Source organism: Mesoplodon mirus (assembly GCF_964341445.2).
Source record: "Mesoplodon mirus genome assembly, chromosome: 15".
NCBI classification, from domain to species: Eukaryota; Metazoa; Chordata; class Mammalia; order Artiodactyla; family Ziphiidae; genus Mesoplodon; species Mesoplodon mirus.
The window spans coordinates 39742045-39757498 of record NC_138991.1 but is presented as its reverse complement, the minus strand read 5'-3'; the positions used below and the strand labels follow the sequence as shown (position 1 = coordinate 39757498).

The window sequence follows — 15454 nt, the reverse complement described above, 5'->3', positions numbered from 1 at the left end:
TTTAAGGTGACTGATAGGTTACAAAGTTTTTGTTCTATTATTATAATCAAAATAATATTCAGTAAAATTCTTATATTATATATTACATAATTAACCATTTTAGTGACCTTGTGCTCACTTTGGATACAGGGAACCTCTGAGGCTGTTTCAAACGTACTTAGGTGATTCACTGGGTAACTGTTAGGGGTCACTTAGGGAAATTACATCAACAACCACATCTCAAAGACATTTTGTGATAGGCATACGACTGAATTTTCAGGACATACTGAAGTTCTTACAGGATATTATTGTTTCAATATAAATTTAAATTTGGGTGGCAATGTTTTGTTCTCTTGTTATTTTGGCCACGTCTTTAAACTATCATTGAAGATAATTAAATTTTTAACTACATACGCTAACTTCCAAACTCATTATGTTTCTAAAATAGAATCTCTTCTTTCCTGGGATTCCTATTCCAAGTAAAAGAAGCATCACAATCATCAATCCTTGGTTTGATGACTCATTTTTAACAGTTCACTAAGCTAAGTTCAGGTCTCCCTATAAACCATCTCCTTCCTACCCACCCAACTCCTTTCCCTGTGCTTTTCTCCCTATTGCTCCCTCTGCCTCAAACTTTGTTCCACCTTTTCTTTATCTGTTGAAAATATAAGTATCCATCAAGTTCTGCACAATTTATGCCTCCTACAATTAACTCACCCTAATATATGCCCCCAAGTGTTCTACTTACATTTCTCATAGGACTGATCAATTTGCTTTGTATCAAATTCAACTATATAACCTAGACTTGAGGGCCAAGCTTACATCTTATTTATCTTGAGAACTAAGAATAGATATTTAACACATACTTGACAATTAAAATCAATTGAATTTTCCATCTGTGAGCTGTTTTCCAACTCAGTTTTTACCAATGGGTCTAAAAGTCGCCTATAATAACTGGAGATGCCTGATGAAATTCAGATTTTTTAAATTTCCATTAAAATGGAAACTTGTCAGTAAATAAGTAATGGCCAATAATTCATTTACTCAGAGTTAATTACTAATACATATAAATGCTGGAGTCTTATTTGAGTGACATCTTTAAAATACTCAGTGTTATTTACCTTAAATATAAGCACTCAAAGGTTAGGAATAAATACTTGAGTTGCAAAACCCTCTCACAGCATCACTAGCAAGCACTGGCAGGTGGGAAGTAAGATGACTTTGGGTGGGGTTGCAGTCAAGGCCAAGTTGATATATTTGCACTTTTAAGTTAAAACCCATGGAAACATTATAAAGTCTAAGAATGTTAGGTCTCGGGCTTCCCTGGTGGCACAGTGGTTGAGAGTCCGCCTGCCGATGCAGAGGACGCGGGTTCGTGCCCCGGTCTGGGGGGATCCCGCATGCCGTGGAGCGGCTGGGCCCGTGAGCTATGGCCGCTGAGCCTGCGCGTCCGGAGCCTGTGCTCCGCAACGGGAGAGGCCGCGGCAGTGAGAGGCCCACGTACCACAAAAAAAAAAAAAAAAAAAAAAAAAAAAGAATGTTAGGTCTCTGTACAGCCCCAAACCTCTCATTTAAGTACAATGTGTCAAAATGTTTAAAAGCATCACAAAGGAAAGGATCTGGGTTTAGGGAAGACTAAATTCCCTGCAAAGGGGGCCATAGTTTTTTACTTCTATAACCCAACACCTAGAACAGTGCCTGCCAGAGAAGGCACTTAATGCCTACTGAAAGACAAAATGTCAGAAGTGTCTGTTTAAAGAAAAGCTCAGTCTATTAGATAAACAATTACATATTTTTGAAAGTTTCATCTTTTTAAAGAAACTCATTTGACTCTTACCTAACAATAAAGTCCACTCTGAGATTTTAAAAAGAAGCAACTATGGTTATACAAAATACCACCAATCAGTTTTGAGAGTCATAAACTTACAGAAAAAAAAAAATTTAAGGGTTTATATAGTCAAAAGCTTAGGACAAAGAATTTAATCCCTTTATGACCTTATAACTTTGAATGGAAAGTCACAGGTCAATATTTTGCACCTACTGCCCGTTACCAGCACTATCAATATTGTTTCTTAAGTAATTCTACAGCACAGGAAAACAGTAATAACACAAATCCCATTTTAAGATGGGTACCACTACAAAATTCCCCTTTATTATATAATGTGGTAGTTTTTTTAAATCACTAAGTAGAAGTGGGTTGTTTCCTTGATAAAGAGTGTATATTACTAGATGTGAGTCAAATGAGGAGGATGAAAAATACTAGTTGAGAACCATTAAGGAAAAGCTCTGTATCACTGGAGTGTCCAAAAGCAGGATCCAAGCTCTTTGAGACTATGGGCCTAAGACACTTAAATTCAAACCTGGAAGAAGGCTGAAAATTATCCAGAGAAGCAGGCAGGACCTGTCACCTAAATAAAACAACACCAGGGATCAAGTTCAGCCTGACAAGTAACTTATCGCTACACCAATGGTAGGTCCCAACTACCAGCTTATGGAGTCAAAGTGCTTGTAAAGAGTGAGTCCGGATCTTTCCTGTGATGACACACCAGACCTCTGGCAACTATGAGATGTTTTTACTGGCCTTCTCACTCTACTCTTCTACTCGGGTTGGCTAGGGCATCCACTTTTTAGTGACAGACAGCAGCAAGCATGTGACACAACCTCATAAACTTGAATATGTTGAACAGGTCTTTCTTAACCTCCCAGCCCAACCACAAGAGCTATCAGCAGTCTTTAAATGCCTCAAGTCTAAGGGAGAAAATCAACAAATAACTTTAATAGACAAATTAAACAACCATAATATGTGGACAGCCTATAGAATATTTCATCCCAACCTCATCATGATCATAGAGGATCACAGAGAAGGAATTCCATATTTGTTTTATGTTTCTATATGGAGTAAACTGATATACAGCTGACCAAACACAAAATCCTAGGCTCCTGAGAAAGCTACGAGAAGAATGTAATGAGAATAAAATATTCCTATCCTACAGTTATAAATTACAACATTTACTTTTTACCATGAATTTCCAGTGGTAATCCTCTACCACCACAACATTGCACAACCACTTAATGAGGCCAAGTTTATTCCATCACACACTACAGTGGGAATAACAGAAGAGAATACATATTATTTCCTATTAATGAGAGCTGCTTTGCGTGCATTAAATATCTTATTTAATAATCACAACTCTCTTAGGTAGATAAAGATGAGGAAACAGACTCAGGGACATCAGATAATTCACCCAAGGGCACACAGTAGTCTTCATATCATTCAGTCTCTAAATTCTTAATTGTATACTATGTATAATAAAACTTCAAATACATGTAAAAGAAGAAAGTAAAGAAAATGTGTTCACTGCATCAATGTTTAAAAAAAAAAAAGAAAATCCTACACATTCCAGCAAGTTTTGGTATTCTCGCCAAAAAAATAAAAAAGCAAATAGATTCCAACTAGTCTATACTTCCATTTATATTTAGAATATGAGCTGGGCATGAGTATGTAATGAATATATATGTGTGTCTCTCTGTGTATATAACACCCACATTATTCAAAGCTCCCAAAAATGTGAAAAGTTTGTTCCAATCCTTCTCTATTTTGTCTACTTTAAGAATTCTTTGCAATATGCTTATGTAAATACTGATTTTAGCTGCTGTTCTCATTTCTCAAATCTTCAGCTTATAAATGGATTGGAAAAGTGACAGACCTAAGCAGACATCTTTGGAACACAAAACCAAGGAGATATAAACAAATACAACTAAATCAAAAACAAAGGTTTCTTCTTAAAACCCTTTAACTTACCACAACTGATAAATGAAAAGAACGGAAAGAAAGTAAAATATACTGGCTGTGGATAAGGTACACACACGTGCATGTGTGTGTACACATACACATGCACGTGCATATAGGTAGGTGGGCATCTATTTTATTAGCACACACAATGATCAGCGTTTTACCTTAGTTCACTAAAAGCTCTACAGGAGCATACAGTCTAAATGAAGGAAGATTCTGAAGTTAGAGTAACGTTGGGGCAAGGGAGAGTATTTAAGAAAACAGTTCCAGGTTGTTAAACTCAAGAGGTGAGTGCCTTCAGTTTTCTTATACCAGAATTCACATTATGGTTCAATTGCATTAATAGCTCTTTGACTCTGCAGGTGATTTGCCTCCGTCCCCACTTCAAAGAGATGCTGAAGAGGATTAAAGTCGAAATATCACCATTCCACTTACCTGATGCTGAACCCTCATCACAGACTTAAGTAAAGGTTATCATAGATCATAAAACACAGTGCAAAGAATATGTTGGCCTGAAAGTAGTAAAAGTTGTGAATATACTATTTTCCACTTAGAAGTGTGAAACTCACCAATGCTGAAGTTAGTACCTGAAATTAAGTATTACATGTAATATTGTTGATACGAAAATTGAAACAGAAGACACTTTTTGATGAGGACTTGGCAATAATATCAGTGGATTTTGCACTTTGATAACATAATAATCTCACTATTGGAAACACATTCTAAGTAGAGCATTTTTGTCATAGTTGAGAGCTGAACATACATCTGGTATGTATCTTCTTCATGTAAGCTAATAATACTACAGATTTTTTATATATAAGCAAAGTAATATTAAGAATAATTTTTCCAAAATAAGAAAAAAGCTTTTATACTCATCCAAAATTGTGTAAGTGTAAAATTTATTTGAGATTCATAATTGCAAAGACTCTTTATTCACAGGAACCTATCATTAGAGAATTAAAATAAACATTCCTGGAATTAGAGAGAAAAATAAGTGAACAAAAGCATAATAAAATTCTCAGTGCTTCTAGAGGTGACTTTCTTCTTTCAGAGTGCTCATACAGACAGTTAAAATATATATATATTAGAATGTTCAGTCTAGAAGTGATCAAAGGCTGAGTCAGTGGCATTGGCCTTCTTCTGCTGAAGAAAGCAAAGAGGGGGAATTTAGCTTTTGGATAGAGAATAAACATTGGCAGTCTCCAGATTTTACTTCCAACATCTCAACCCACATCCAGCCTGGTGTGAAGAGATGGCAGATGGGAATACTTCTGTTATTTCAACTGCTGAAGCAGGATCCTGTTTCAGCATCCTGCTTGTTTCTGTAAGCATGAATATTCAACCATAATAAGGAGCAATGATGTGTGCTGACTGTATTAAGCAGGTACCAAAAAAAACTTTACCCTTTTTCTCCTCGTATCATAGATTAAGAAAAAAAAAAAATCAACATTTAGAAAATGCCACTTCTTCCAAGCTTGGAAAAGACTTATTATTCAATGAAATGATGCTTGTTTTCATGAATTTAACATAAATGTATGGAGACAAATGTGTGGGCAGAAGAAAACCAGAGTAATTAGCATTTTAGAGGGAAGAAATTTAAAGGCAACAAAACTGAATCAGTAATTATTTTCTACTTTATTTTCATGATTTCATTATTTTCTCAGAAAATGCTGAGCAGATATTAGAGTATCAGTGTTCGTCATTCGGAACATAAATCATATTCCTTTAAATTCCTTAAATTCCTTTAAATACTGCAACAAATGTCTACACTGTCATGTTATCCTGTTGTGTAAATAATATCTCTTTGTAATTCTTTTTTATTTATACCTTGAAAAGTATTATTGAATCCAAGAAGGGTAATTTAGCTACAGATAACAGAAATGAAGTGACTATTTCTTTATAAATGAGAAATACTGTGATAAGCCCTGAGGTATGTCACCATCCACACCCTTCTCAAAGGACAGAAATAAGGTCTTGAAATGAAATAATACATCTATATTTGGTAAAATGAGGAGTTTAATGATTGAAGAAAAAAAATCTAAAGGCCACCTACTCAGACTGTGAGGGAAAACATCCATTAAAACACCATCTCTCATCAAAATTAAAAAATGGCAATTCATTGTATATGTGGGGAAGTTCTTCAAGAGATCTTCAAATGAATATATACCTCAATGCATAAATTGATTTCTGTCCACCACACGACACTTCTCACTAAAAACACAATTTTGCAGGAAAGGTGGCACGAGGCAATCACACCCTGTATCCCCCGTACACTGCCAGGTAAGGAGCAAATGTTCTGGGTGCTGGGAACCAGGCCCACATCACAGACTGACTTGTGATCCCTAGAGCCCAGCAGGTTATGTATTTTAAAAGTGAAACAACTCTTAGTAAAAGGATGGACATCAGTCTGCTCTTTAGGACTAAGAGGGAATTGCTTGGATTTTTTTCACATCTTAATGAGCATACATTATACAAGTAAATCAATGCCAATATGAGGCACACATGTGGAAGATGAGATAAACTTACGAAGTAGCCTGTTCCCAAGCTGGAAGGAGCTGAACTCTGCAAGAAAGCATAAAGACAAAGTGGAAAATCAGCAATGGTTTTTAACACATTCCAATCCACACAGCTCATTACCAGTCCTTCGCAGGCTTTTCATCACTACACCACATAGCCTGTATACGCGGCCCCTTGTCATCTGCTACTGATACAAACACCGTGTTGCTTAATTTTCCCCTTTACATCTCTCAGCAACTCAGAGATGCTAACGTGCTATTTACTGAATTCCAAGATTCTGCGGTGGATGTAATTGCCAATTTATTTGACAGGCAGCTGGGTAATGAATTAATGATGGCATTTCGCCCTGCACTGAGACTAAACAGACACGCATCAGCCTGCCTCCCTGACTTGCTGACATTCAATGCCCTGGTCTCAAGCTACTCAGTTTTGTGGCCGCAAAGGGGCAGGCAAGAGGAAAAAGCCCAGACTGACTTGAAAATAAAAAGCCCAGTGGGTTTGGATGACTTTTCCAGTGTGTGACCTACTTGCCAGTTTATCCCCTCAAGGCACCAGTTAGTACACACAGAGTTCTTTTCAAAAATGAGACATTTTGTAAACATAATTAGTAGACTAAAATGCAAAGAATGTGTGGGTAAAGGGAAGTAGTGAAAAGCACCATTTTTCTAAAGGTTTTAGTCACAAAAATTATCAATTTAGGCTTCCATAGTTCTCACACACAGGGAATTAAAGAACAGTGATGCTGAAAGGTACATGCAGTATCACTTCTTAGTGGAAAGAGACCTCCAAAAAACAACTTGGTTTGTGCTTTAAACTTGTCTGTTTTTGTATGTTTGTTTATTTTTTTCCTAAAACCTCTCATTACAAATTCTTTGATTTTTAGTGTCCTCTTTATGAACAAGAGAGGCCCCAAATAAGTTTGAAACAAAAAGAACGCGAACACTGAGGCAGCCCTCAGGTCTCAGCTAAGCATCCTTGTACCAGCAAGGCCTCTCCCTGTCTAGCTTGGGTCGGCTGTTACACCTTCCACGGAGGGACCAGACTTCCATGGTGCTGCAACAGTTACTTAGGTAACCTCTAACTGTTCCACCGAAATGTCCTGTCCCTACTCTGCAAACCACAGGTAGCAGGGACCATCTGCTTGACTCATCATGGCTTCCCCAGAGCTTAGCTCAATGCCTTGCACACAGGATGCATTTAATAAGTATTTGTTGAATTAATGTATAAATAAATGAATGAATGAATGGATCGTATGGGAGTGGGGCTCAGGTGAATTTAATACCTCCAAATATACAGTAGATGTGATTCTTAATTTTACACTGGCTTTGAGAAGGAAATAATGGTGCTGTAAGTACAAACAGCATCCGCATCAAACAAGGACAGTATGCTCCTAAATGCAGCTCCCAAAGCAAAACTTTCTTCCCCTCAGTGTTCCAGACAGGCTCAGGGGAATAAAGAATGTTAGATGTGTGATCCTGTCACTGGACTTGATGTTCAACAATCCTGTTTCATTCTTGATCCCATAAACAGTATGCGGGGGTATCCACAGTAGTCATGGAGACAGCTTCTCAGCAGCGATGAGCCATGTGACAGCATCGCCTGTTTTCGGCACCTACCCCCCCCCCCCCCCCCCCCGGTGGAACAGAGGAAGGCAAAAGCCAAGTTAGATCTCCACTAGCCTGGAGTCATGCCCCAGGGAGGTAAATTCACTTCAGGATGAATTTCTCAGACAGAGAGCATGGGGTTTGCTAATTTCAGTATTTTCCCCCCTCTCTGCAAATGTATTTTATCCCCGAAGCAGAAGGACCCCTTCAAACCCACCTCCCCGCCCCCACATACGTATCATTTTATTGTATACCAAAGAAAATTACATCCTTCTGGTCTTGGGAAGCTCTGTTATACTCATTTTGCATATATATTGTACATTACTCAGGGAGCTGGGTGGAGAAGACGGCTTTGTTGTGCATATTTGTTCTGGCTATTGTTTATGCAGGTTTGACTGAATGAGGGAACAGTGGGTATCATTTCAATTTCTGATGTCAACATCAAATTACTTATTTAATTTCATGCCTGGCGAAGCATTGTATAGCTACACGCAGAATCATTTCACTTCATTTGTTATGCTGTGTTTTCGTGGCGATTGGCTTGCCTTCCAACTGACAGCTTTAATTACGACATGAATTTGATTGCACTGCCGAGGAATTAACATAATGCAACAAAGCATTTAAGTACCCTGCCTTATAACACCCCCCCACACACACACACATGCACGAACACAGACACACATGAAGGAACAGAGACACTAGATCCTCCTGTACATTAAAGGTCTGCTGGAGTTTCAGCATTTGCTAGAAAGCATAAAGAACCTTAGAGTCAAAGGCTACCCACATTTGCCAACCCACTGGACTCACCTTTTTTCTTTTTAATAGAAAAAGATTTGTGGCATCAAGTTACAATTTCTGGACCTGGCAGAAAACTTCGTGGAAAAACCCTTCTAATCTACTTTGCCAAATGTCCACGGCATTGACATTTCCTTCCCTCTAACTCTCTTCCCCATCACATTTTTCTTGGCCAGTTGCCAACTCCCTTTAATCATCACTGGAGAATTTGAACAGAAATATCTCTGAAATAAAGAGATTTCTCCTTGTCCAGTTCTGTAAGCCCAAGAATCTGTTATGGCCCTGTATTTAGTGGGACACTATTCCTGGTCACCAGCAGGACCTCCACCCTCATACAAAGGTATAACAGAAGTTCTGAGACCAGCAACAGGCAGGAGTCAGGGTTTCACTGATAGCTCAGGACACATATCACATCCCTGAGGCGTTGCTATCCAAAAGGCCCAGAAGAGTCTCGGTCATATATACCTAATCTAGGTCTGTATCTAAATATAGCTGGCAATATTTGATAGCTTTAACATTTTTCCGAGTCACAAAATCCATGAACACCTTAAACCATGGGCAACAACAGATTATGCTACAAGAATTAAATAAATATTTTAAAACAGCTTTTTTATTGTTAGAAATGTATTATGTTAGCTATTTGCTTACATATGTGCATTTAGGGATTGTTACTGTTTTCTCATGTTATAGAAGAAGAGACAGACACCAAGAGGTAAAGGCTTAGGAAAGCAGACAGGTGGTGATGCCCTGACCACTGAACCATTTCATGGAATCAAGCTGATTTTAACTTTCTGTGTTTCCCCAATTTATAGTGAGAGGAAGGGTCTTCCATTTTTCTTGCTTGGAGAGAGAAGGCATACTCTGTCCAAACTATATAGCAAAAGTGGCCATAGAATCTAAAAAAGGCTATGAGTCAAAATGAGGGTTGAAAAACTAAAAGGAGATTTTTTTTAAAAATGCAATAAATAAAACCATCCTTGGATTCAAAAGCATTTGAAATAATACCATATGCCCACATGTTTAGGCAACTGTGTCTGCTGAATAATGAAAAAGGCTTCATTCTTATTTCTTCAAGTGGTAGAGTTGCCAATTCATTCATATTTTCAATGCATTAGGTAGAAATGAGAGGTATAGAGAGACTGAGAAAACAGAGTAAGAGAATGTATTTAGCAGTTTGCATGAGAAGACAAGAACATGAAGAAATTCCAGCCAGCTGGCTGTCTGATATGTGATTTCCAGGCTCATTATAAGCTATCTCCTGTTTAACATGGTCTTTTCATTCTGGGTTGTTTTTGTTTTTGTTTTTGTTTTCCAGATTTGACCACTGCTCCAGCAGTCTCTGCAAATTACCCACCTCAGTCTCATTACATGGCAAAGGAGAGCTTTCTTACAAACACACTCTGCCTCAATCTCCAAGCTACATGGGCTGCAGGAATAGTAATGGGATGCACAGTTGAAAGACATTTTCCAGGAAGGAGAATGTTGCTGCTAACATTCAAGTCTGCAAGTGGATATTCATTAAATGCTCATTCTACTCTTCTCACTGCCCCCCACCTGACTCTCTATCCATCTCTGTCACTAAGTCATCATTGAAGCTACTCATTAAACTCATGAAGTTAACATTTCTGTTTTAACAGCTCACCTACAACAAGGGATTTCAAAAATTGATTATCCATCCAAAATAGATGTACTCCATTCATTAGAGATCTACACAAAGAGGCCATGGCTACTATTAAGGCCCCCAAAGTATGGGATGGATGTGCATTCCACCCCTAGAGGAAAATGTATGCTCTGACCCTAGGGCTAATTTAAATAGAATAATTTAAAATTCTTCCAAATCATCATTTGTGTCGACATCCCTGCCTATCCACCTCCATGTTATGCTTTTCTCTCTTGGGAGTAAAAAGCAGAAGGATCATGCTAAGCATCACTTGGCCAGCTATGTTTCTTACAAAGGTCACAAGACAAGCTCAATTACTTTCTGCAGTAGTTTAGAAGACAATGACAATTAAAAGAACCTAAACTCTTAATCCTAAGAAATGTGCCTTGAAGATAAGATTACTGATAACTTACAAAGATGCAAAATATATTTAACTGGAGAAATGAGCTACTAGTGGAAGTAAACATGGGGGCACAGCTTGAACAAAGCATCAGGTATGGAAATGGTCACTTCCAAACTCAACTTTCAACCCTCTGTTAGAACCCATTTCCAACTGTTAGCAGCTCTCATCTATATTCAACAGCCTTCCAACGTCTTTCCCTAATTTCATCCTCGTGCTCATTTTCACCTGCATTTCTTCATATAAAAGGAAAAGTAAACATTTCAAAGTAAAAATTGTTAACAACAATTCCTTCTAACATCTTTGAGAGGCTTTTTAAATACTAACCTATATAGTGGGTTAAATAGTGTTCCCCTAAAATTATAAGGCCTGCTTGGAACCTCAAAATGTGATTGTGAGGGTTAATTTTATGCATCAGCTTGACTAGGCCACTGGGTACCCAGATATTTGCTCAAACATTATTCTGGGTGTTACCATGAGGGTGTTTTTGGATGAGTTTACATTTAAATCAACAGGCTGAGTAAAGCCCTCCCTAGGGTGGGCCTCATCCAATCAGTTTAATAGAACAAAAGGGACGACCATACTCAGAATAAGAGGGAATTCCTCTGTCTGACTCAGCCTTCAAGCTGGGACAACAGTTTTTTCCTGCTTTTAGACTCAAACTGAAACACAGACTTTTCCTGGGTGTCAATCCTTCTGGTCTTTAGGGTTTGTTCAGACTTTTGGACTCAGACTGTATCTAACCATCAGCTCTCCTGGGAGTCCAGCTTGCTGACTACACATTTTGAGACTTGTCAGCCTCCGTAACTGTATATGTCAATACATCCTTTTGGCTCTGTTTCACTTGAGAACCCTGACTGATATAATGACCTTGTTTGGAAATAGGGACTTTGCAGATGTAATTAAGTTGAGGTCATACTGGATTAAGGTGGGCCCTAAATCCAATGACTGCTCTCCTTATAAGAAGAGGAGAAGACATACAGAGCTACAAATAGAGTAGAAGCCCATGTGAAGAGAAGCACACATCGAAGTGATGTCATTATAAGCCAAGGAACACCAAGGATTGCGAGAAGCCATCAGAAGCTAGAAGACAGGAAAGACTCCTCTCTGGAGACTTCAGAGAAATCATGGCCCTGCTGACACCTTAATGTTGGACTTCTAGCCTTACAAACTACAAGATAATAGATTTCTGTTGTTTTAAGCTCCCTGGCTTGTGGTCATGCGTAACAGCCACCCAGGAAACTAATACAGTACTTAGCCTGCTTACCATGAGCTAGAAGATATTATGTGACCAGCTCCTGTGCTCATGCACTCTGCTCTAGCCACACTGGCCTTTTTTCTTCCCCTTAAACATGTCCTGACTCAGGGCCGTGACCTTGTCACTCCTGTTGCCTAGATGTTCTGCCTTCCTTTCGTCATTCAGGCTTCAGTTCAAAAATCACCAAAACAGAAAGGACTAATCCAGGGACTTCCCTGGTGGCACAGCGGATAAGAGTCTGTGCTCCCAGTGCAGAGGGCCCAGGTTCAATCCCTGGTCAGGGAACTAGATCCCACATGCATGCCGCAACTAAGAGTTTGCATGCCACAACTAAAGAGCCCGTGAGCCACAACTAAGACCTGGTGCAACAATATAAATAAATAAATATTTTTTTTAAAAAAAAGAAAGAAAGGACTAATCCAATCACTCCAGTTAAAGTGGCAGCACACACCCTGCCACCCTCCACTACTGTTTAGTTTACTTCACAAAATGTATTACACATCAAAAACAATGTTATTGTCTGCTCACAGGTTTGCTATTTGCCTCCCTCAATAGAGTAGAAGCTTCATGAGGGCAGAGGCTTCATCTTGTTCACCAATCAATCTCAAGTGCCCAGAACTATACCTGACACTTAAAAGGTATTTGATAAATATTTCTGGACAATCAAAACACTGACTATCGGGCCTCCCTGGTGGCGCAGTGGTTGGGAGTCCGCCTGCCAGTGCAGGGGATACGGGTTCGTGCCCCAGTCTGGGAGGATCCCATGTGCCACGGAGCGGCTGGGCCCGTGAGCCATGGCCGCTGGGCCTGTGCTCCGCAGCGGGAGGGGCCACAGCGGTGAGAGGCCCGCGTACCGCAAAAAAAAAAAAAAAAAAAAAAAAACACTGACTATCCAAGAAAACACATAAAAACATGATACAGGAAAGGCAAAAGGCATAAACAAACTGGTAGGGAAAATGAAAATCTGGCAAAAACAGAAAAAGAAAAGAAAGGAGAAACAGAATATCAGGAGTCTGTCACAGGTCTAGATTAGAGTTTTTTCTTAAATACAGGGAAGTTCATTGATGGTGTGGCCTTTGTCTACTTCTTCCTTAACAGTAACTAGTAAACCTGACAATAAATGTTTGGGTGTTGGGTGGGAAAAAGGAGGCTAGGAAAGATGCTTGCATAGATGGATGGATAATGGCACAGTGGCATAGATAAATCAATAAAACCCCCCAAACTTGGGAGATTCGAGGTAGAAGGGGTGTTTCAAGAAGCAGCAGAAGAAATGCCTCAACTGTGATATTAAATGGACTAAAGAGCTACAGAACGATAAGATTAGAGAACTGTGTAGCACAACACTTACTAGACTTCAATCCCTTTTCACCTAATTTCTGAAATGCTTCAATTCCTTCAACATCTTGAAAGTTTTAAAAGTATGAAATATGTGTCTCCCTTTTCATAATTAAAATCCTGACCCAAAATTCTTTCAGAGGGGCTTCCCTGGTGGCGCAGTGGTTGAGAATCCGCCTGCCAATGCAGGACACACGGGTTCGAGCCCTGGTCTGGGAAGATCCCACATGCCAGGGAGCAGCTGGCCCCGTGAGCCACAATTACTGAGCCTGTGCGTCTGGAGCCTGTGCTCCGCAACAAGGGAGGCCGCGATAGTGAGAGGCCCGCGCACCGCGATGAGGAGTGGCCCCCACTTGCCACAACTGGAGAAAGCCCTCACACAGAAACGAAGACCCAACACAGCCATAAATAAATAAATAAAAATTAAAAAAAAAAAATTCTTTCAGAGAGACACTAGAGCCATATCCAGGTAGTTATCTGAATAAAGCATTAAAATTGTTTACTTCCACAGGGTGGTAGGAAGAGTTTGCTAGAGGAAGTGACATAGGGGTTGCAGAAGGAAAAGAGAAAAAAAAAAAGGAGACAAAAGAAACAAAAATAGGAAAATTTGAAAGTTTATATTATTTAAGAAAAAAAAGAACGGTCCAGAAGGAACAAGTATAAGGTACAAACCATTGGGAAGTAGAGGGAGAGAGAGAGGATGAAGAGGTAGTTTCATATGTCCCAGTGGAGGGCTCTGCTTATAACCTCAGGAGTGTGCCTGCAAAGGATCTTAAAGAAGAAAGTTTAATGGTGAGTTCTGACTCTTAGAAAAACAACTGTGGAAGCTTTGTCGAGTACAGGGCAAAGGAAACAGAGATGCGTCAGATTACATCACTGAGAGGCCACAGGAATCATCTGTGTAAGAAATGATGAGGGCATCTGAAGCATCAGTCATGTCAAGGAGAGGATAATCATAGTCAAATGCCTCTTCAGAAATAAAGTCAGTAAATAAAGCAGAGTGACGAAGTAAACAGGATAAGTAAGACAGAAGAAGGAACAGGGCTCGATTTTGAAGATACTAGCTCTGGGATCCAATACAGAGACAAGAAAATAAGAGAGGGAGTTCAAAGTTGAGAAAAATAGGTAAGGAGACATAGAATAATGAGGATTTTATTTGGGAGGAAGAATGGTGTTTGTCATGATTGAGATAAGCAGGTCTTGTCGAATTGACCACTACAAGGGAATTCAAATCAGAAAGGGTAGAGAAGCCTCCTAAGGTAGGTGTAAATCTGATGCAGAAAGAAAGTAAATAAATACTTATGAGCACACTGATAGGTATGCCAAGAACTGTTACGTGATTCAAACACACAGTACCAGGTAACCTTTTAAAAGAAACCTAACAAGGTAGATGAAATGACCCCCATTTCACAGATAAAGAAACCAAGGCTTGGAAAGATCAAGTTTTTTGCTCAAGGTCATATGGATAATAAATAGCAAAATAGCTGTTAAAACTTAGTCTGTTTGTAATGAATGCCTATGATCACTTCAAAATTTGAGGCTTTTATTTACTAAGTTTAGGCCCTGAGTTTTGAAAACTTCCTCACTTACAAAATTCTGTATAAGTCAGAAACAATATTTTCCCCCTTGAATAACTCACTATGAATATTTATATATTCAATTATTTCCCTTAACTTTTTCCTTAGTGACTAATCTAAACAAGTTACTATGTCTCCTTGATCAATGTGAGAGTCCTCGTGAATTATTATTCCCTCCTGGCAATGTAGTCTGGGGATATGTAATTTAGAAAAAACAAGCACATTTGGTTTTTAAGCTTCACCCATGAGTCAAATTCTCCAGCCACACTGAAATTCTTCATTCTTACTCGTTTTGCCTGTCCAATTAAAAAAAAAAGCTGGAATAATACAGTTATCTTGATTAGCTGCACTTGAGAGTAAGTCTTAACTGCCACAGCTCCTAAAAATATCACTAAAGTGAGTGGAAGACTTAAAGGGAGTTTTATCTCAGCTGAAAATCCAGAGTGGGCAATCTGGACTAACAGGGATCAAATTCACTCTAACACCTTAAGCAACTAAAAAACTAGACAAAATGTGTGGAAAAAAAGGTTTTTTAG

At 38.9% G+C, this 15454-nt stretch overlaps 1 protein-coding gene across 4 annotated transcripts in view; it reads right to left on the bottom strand.

Moving 5' to 3' along the window:
* The window catches only part of AUTS2 (activator of transcription and developmental regulator AUTS2), a 1145593-nt gene that overhangs the window by 612594 nt on the left and 517545 nt on the right, over positions 1-15454 (bottom strand). For all 4 annotated transcript variants that reach the window (XM_082645103.1, XM_082645104.1, XM_082645106.1 and 1 more), the window contains one exon: positions 6299-6334. In XM_082645103.1, coding sequence (XP_082501229.1) covers positions 6299-6334 — 36 coding nt within the window. The remainder of the gene's footprint in view (positions 1-6298; positions 6335-15454) is intronic.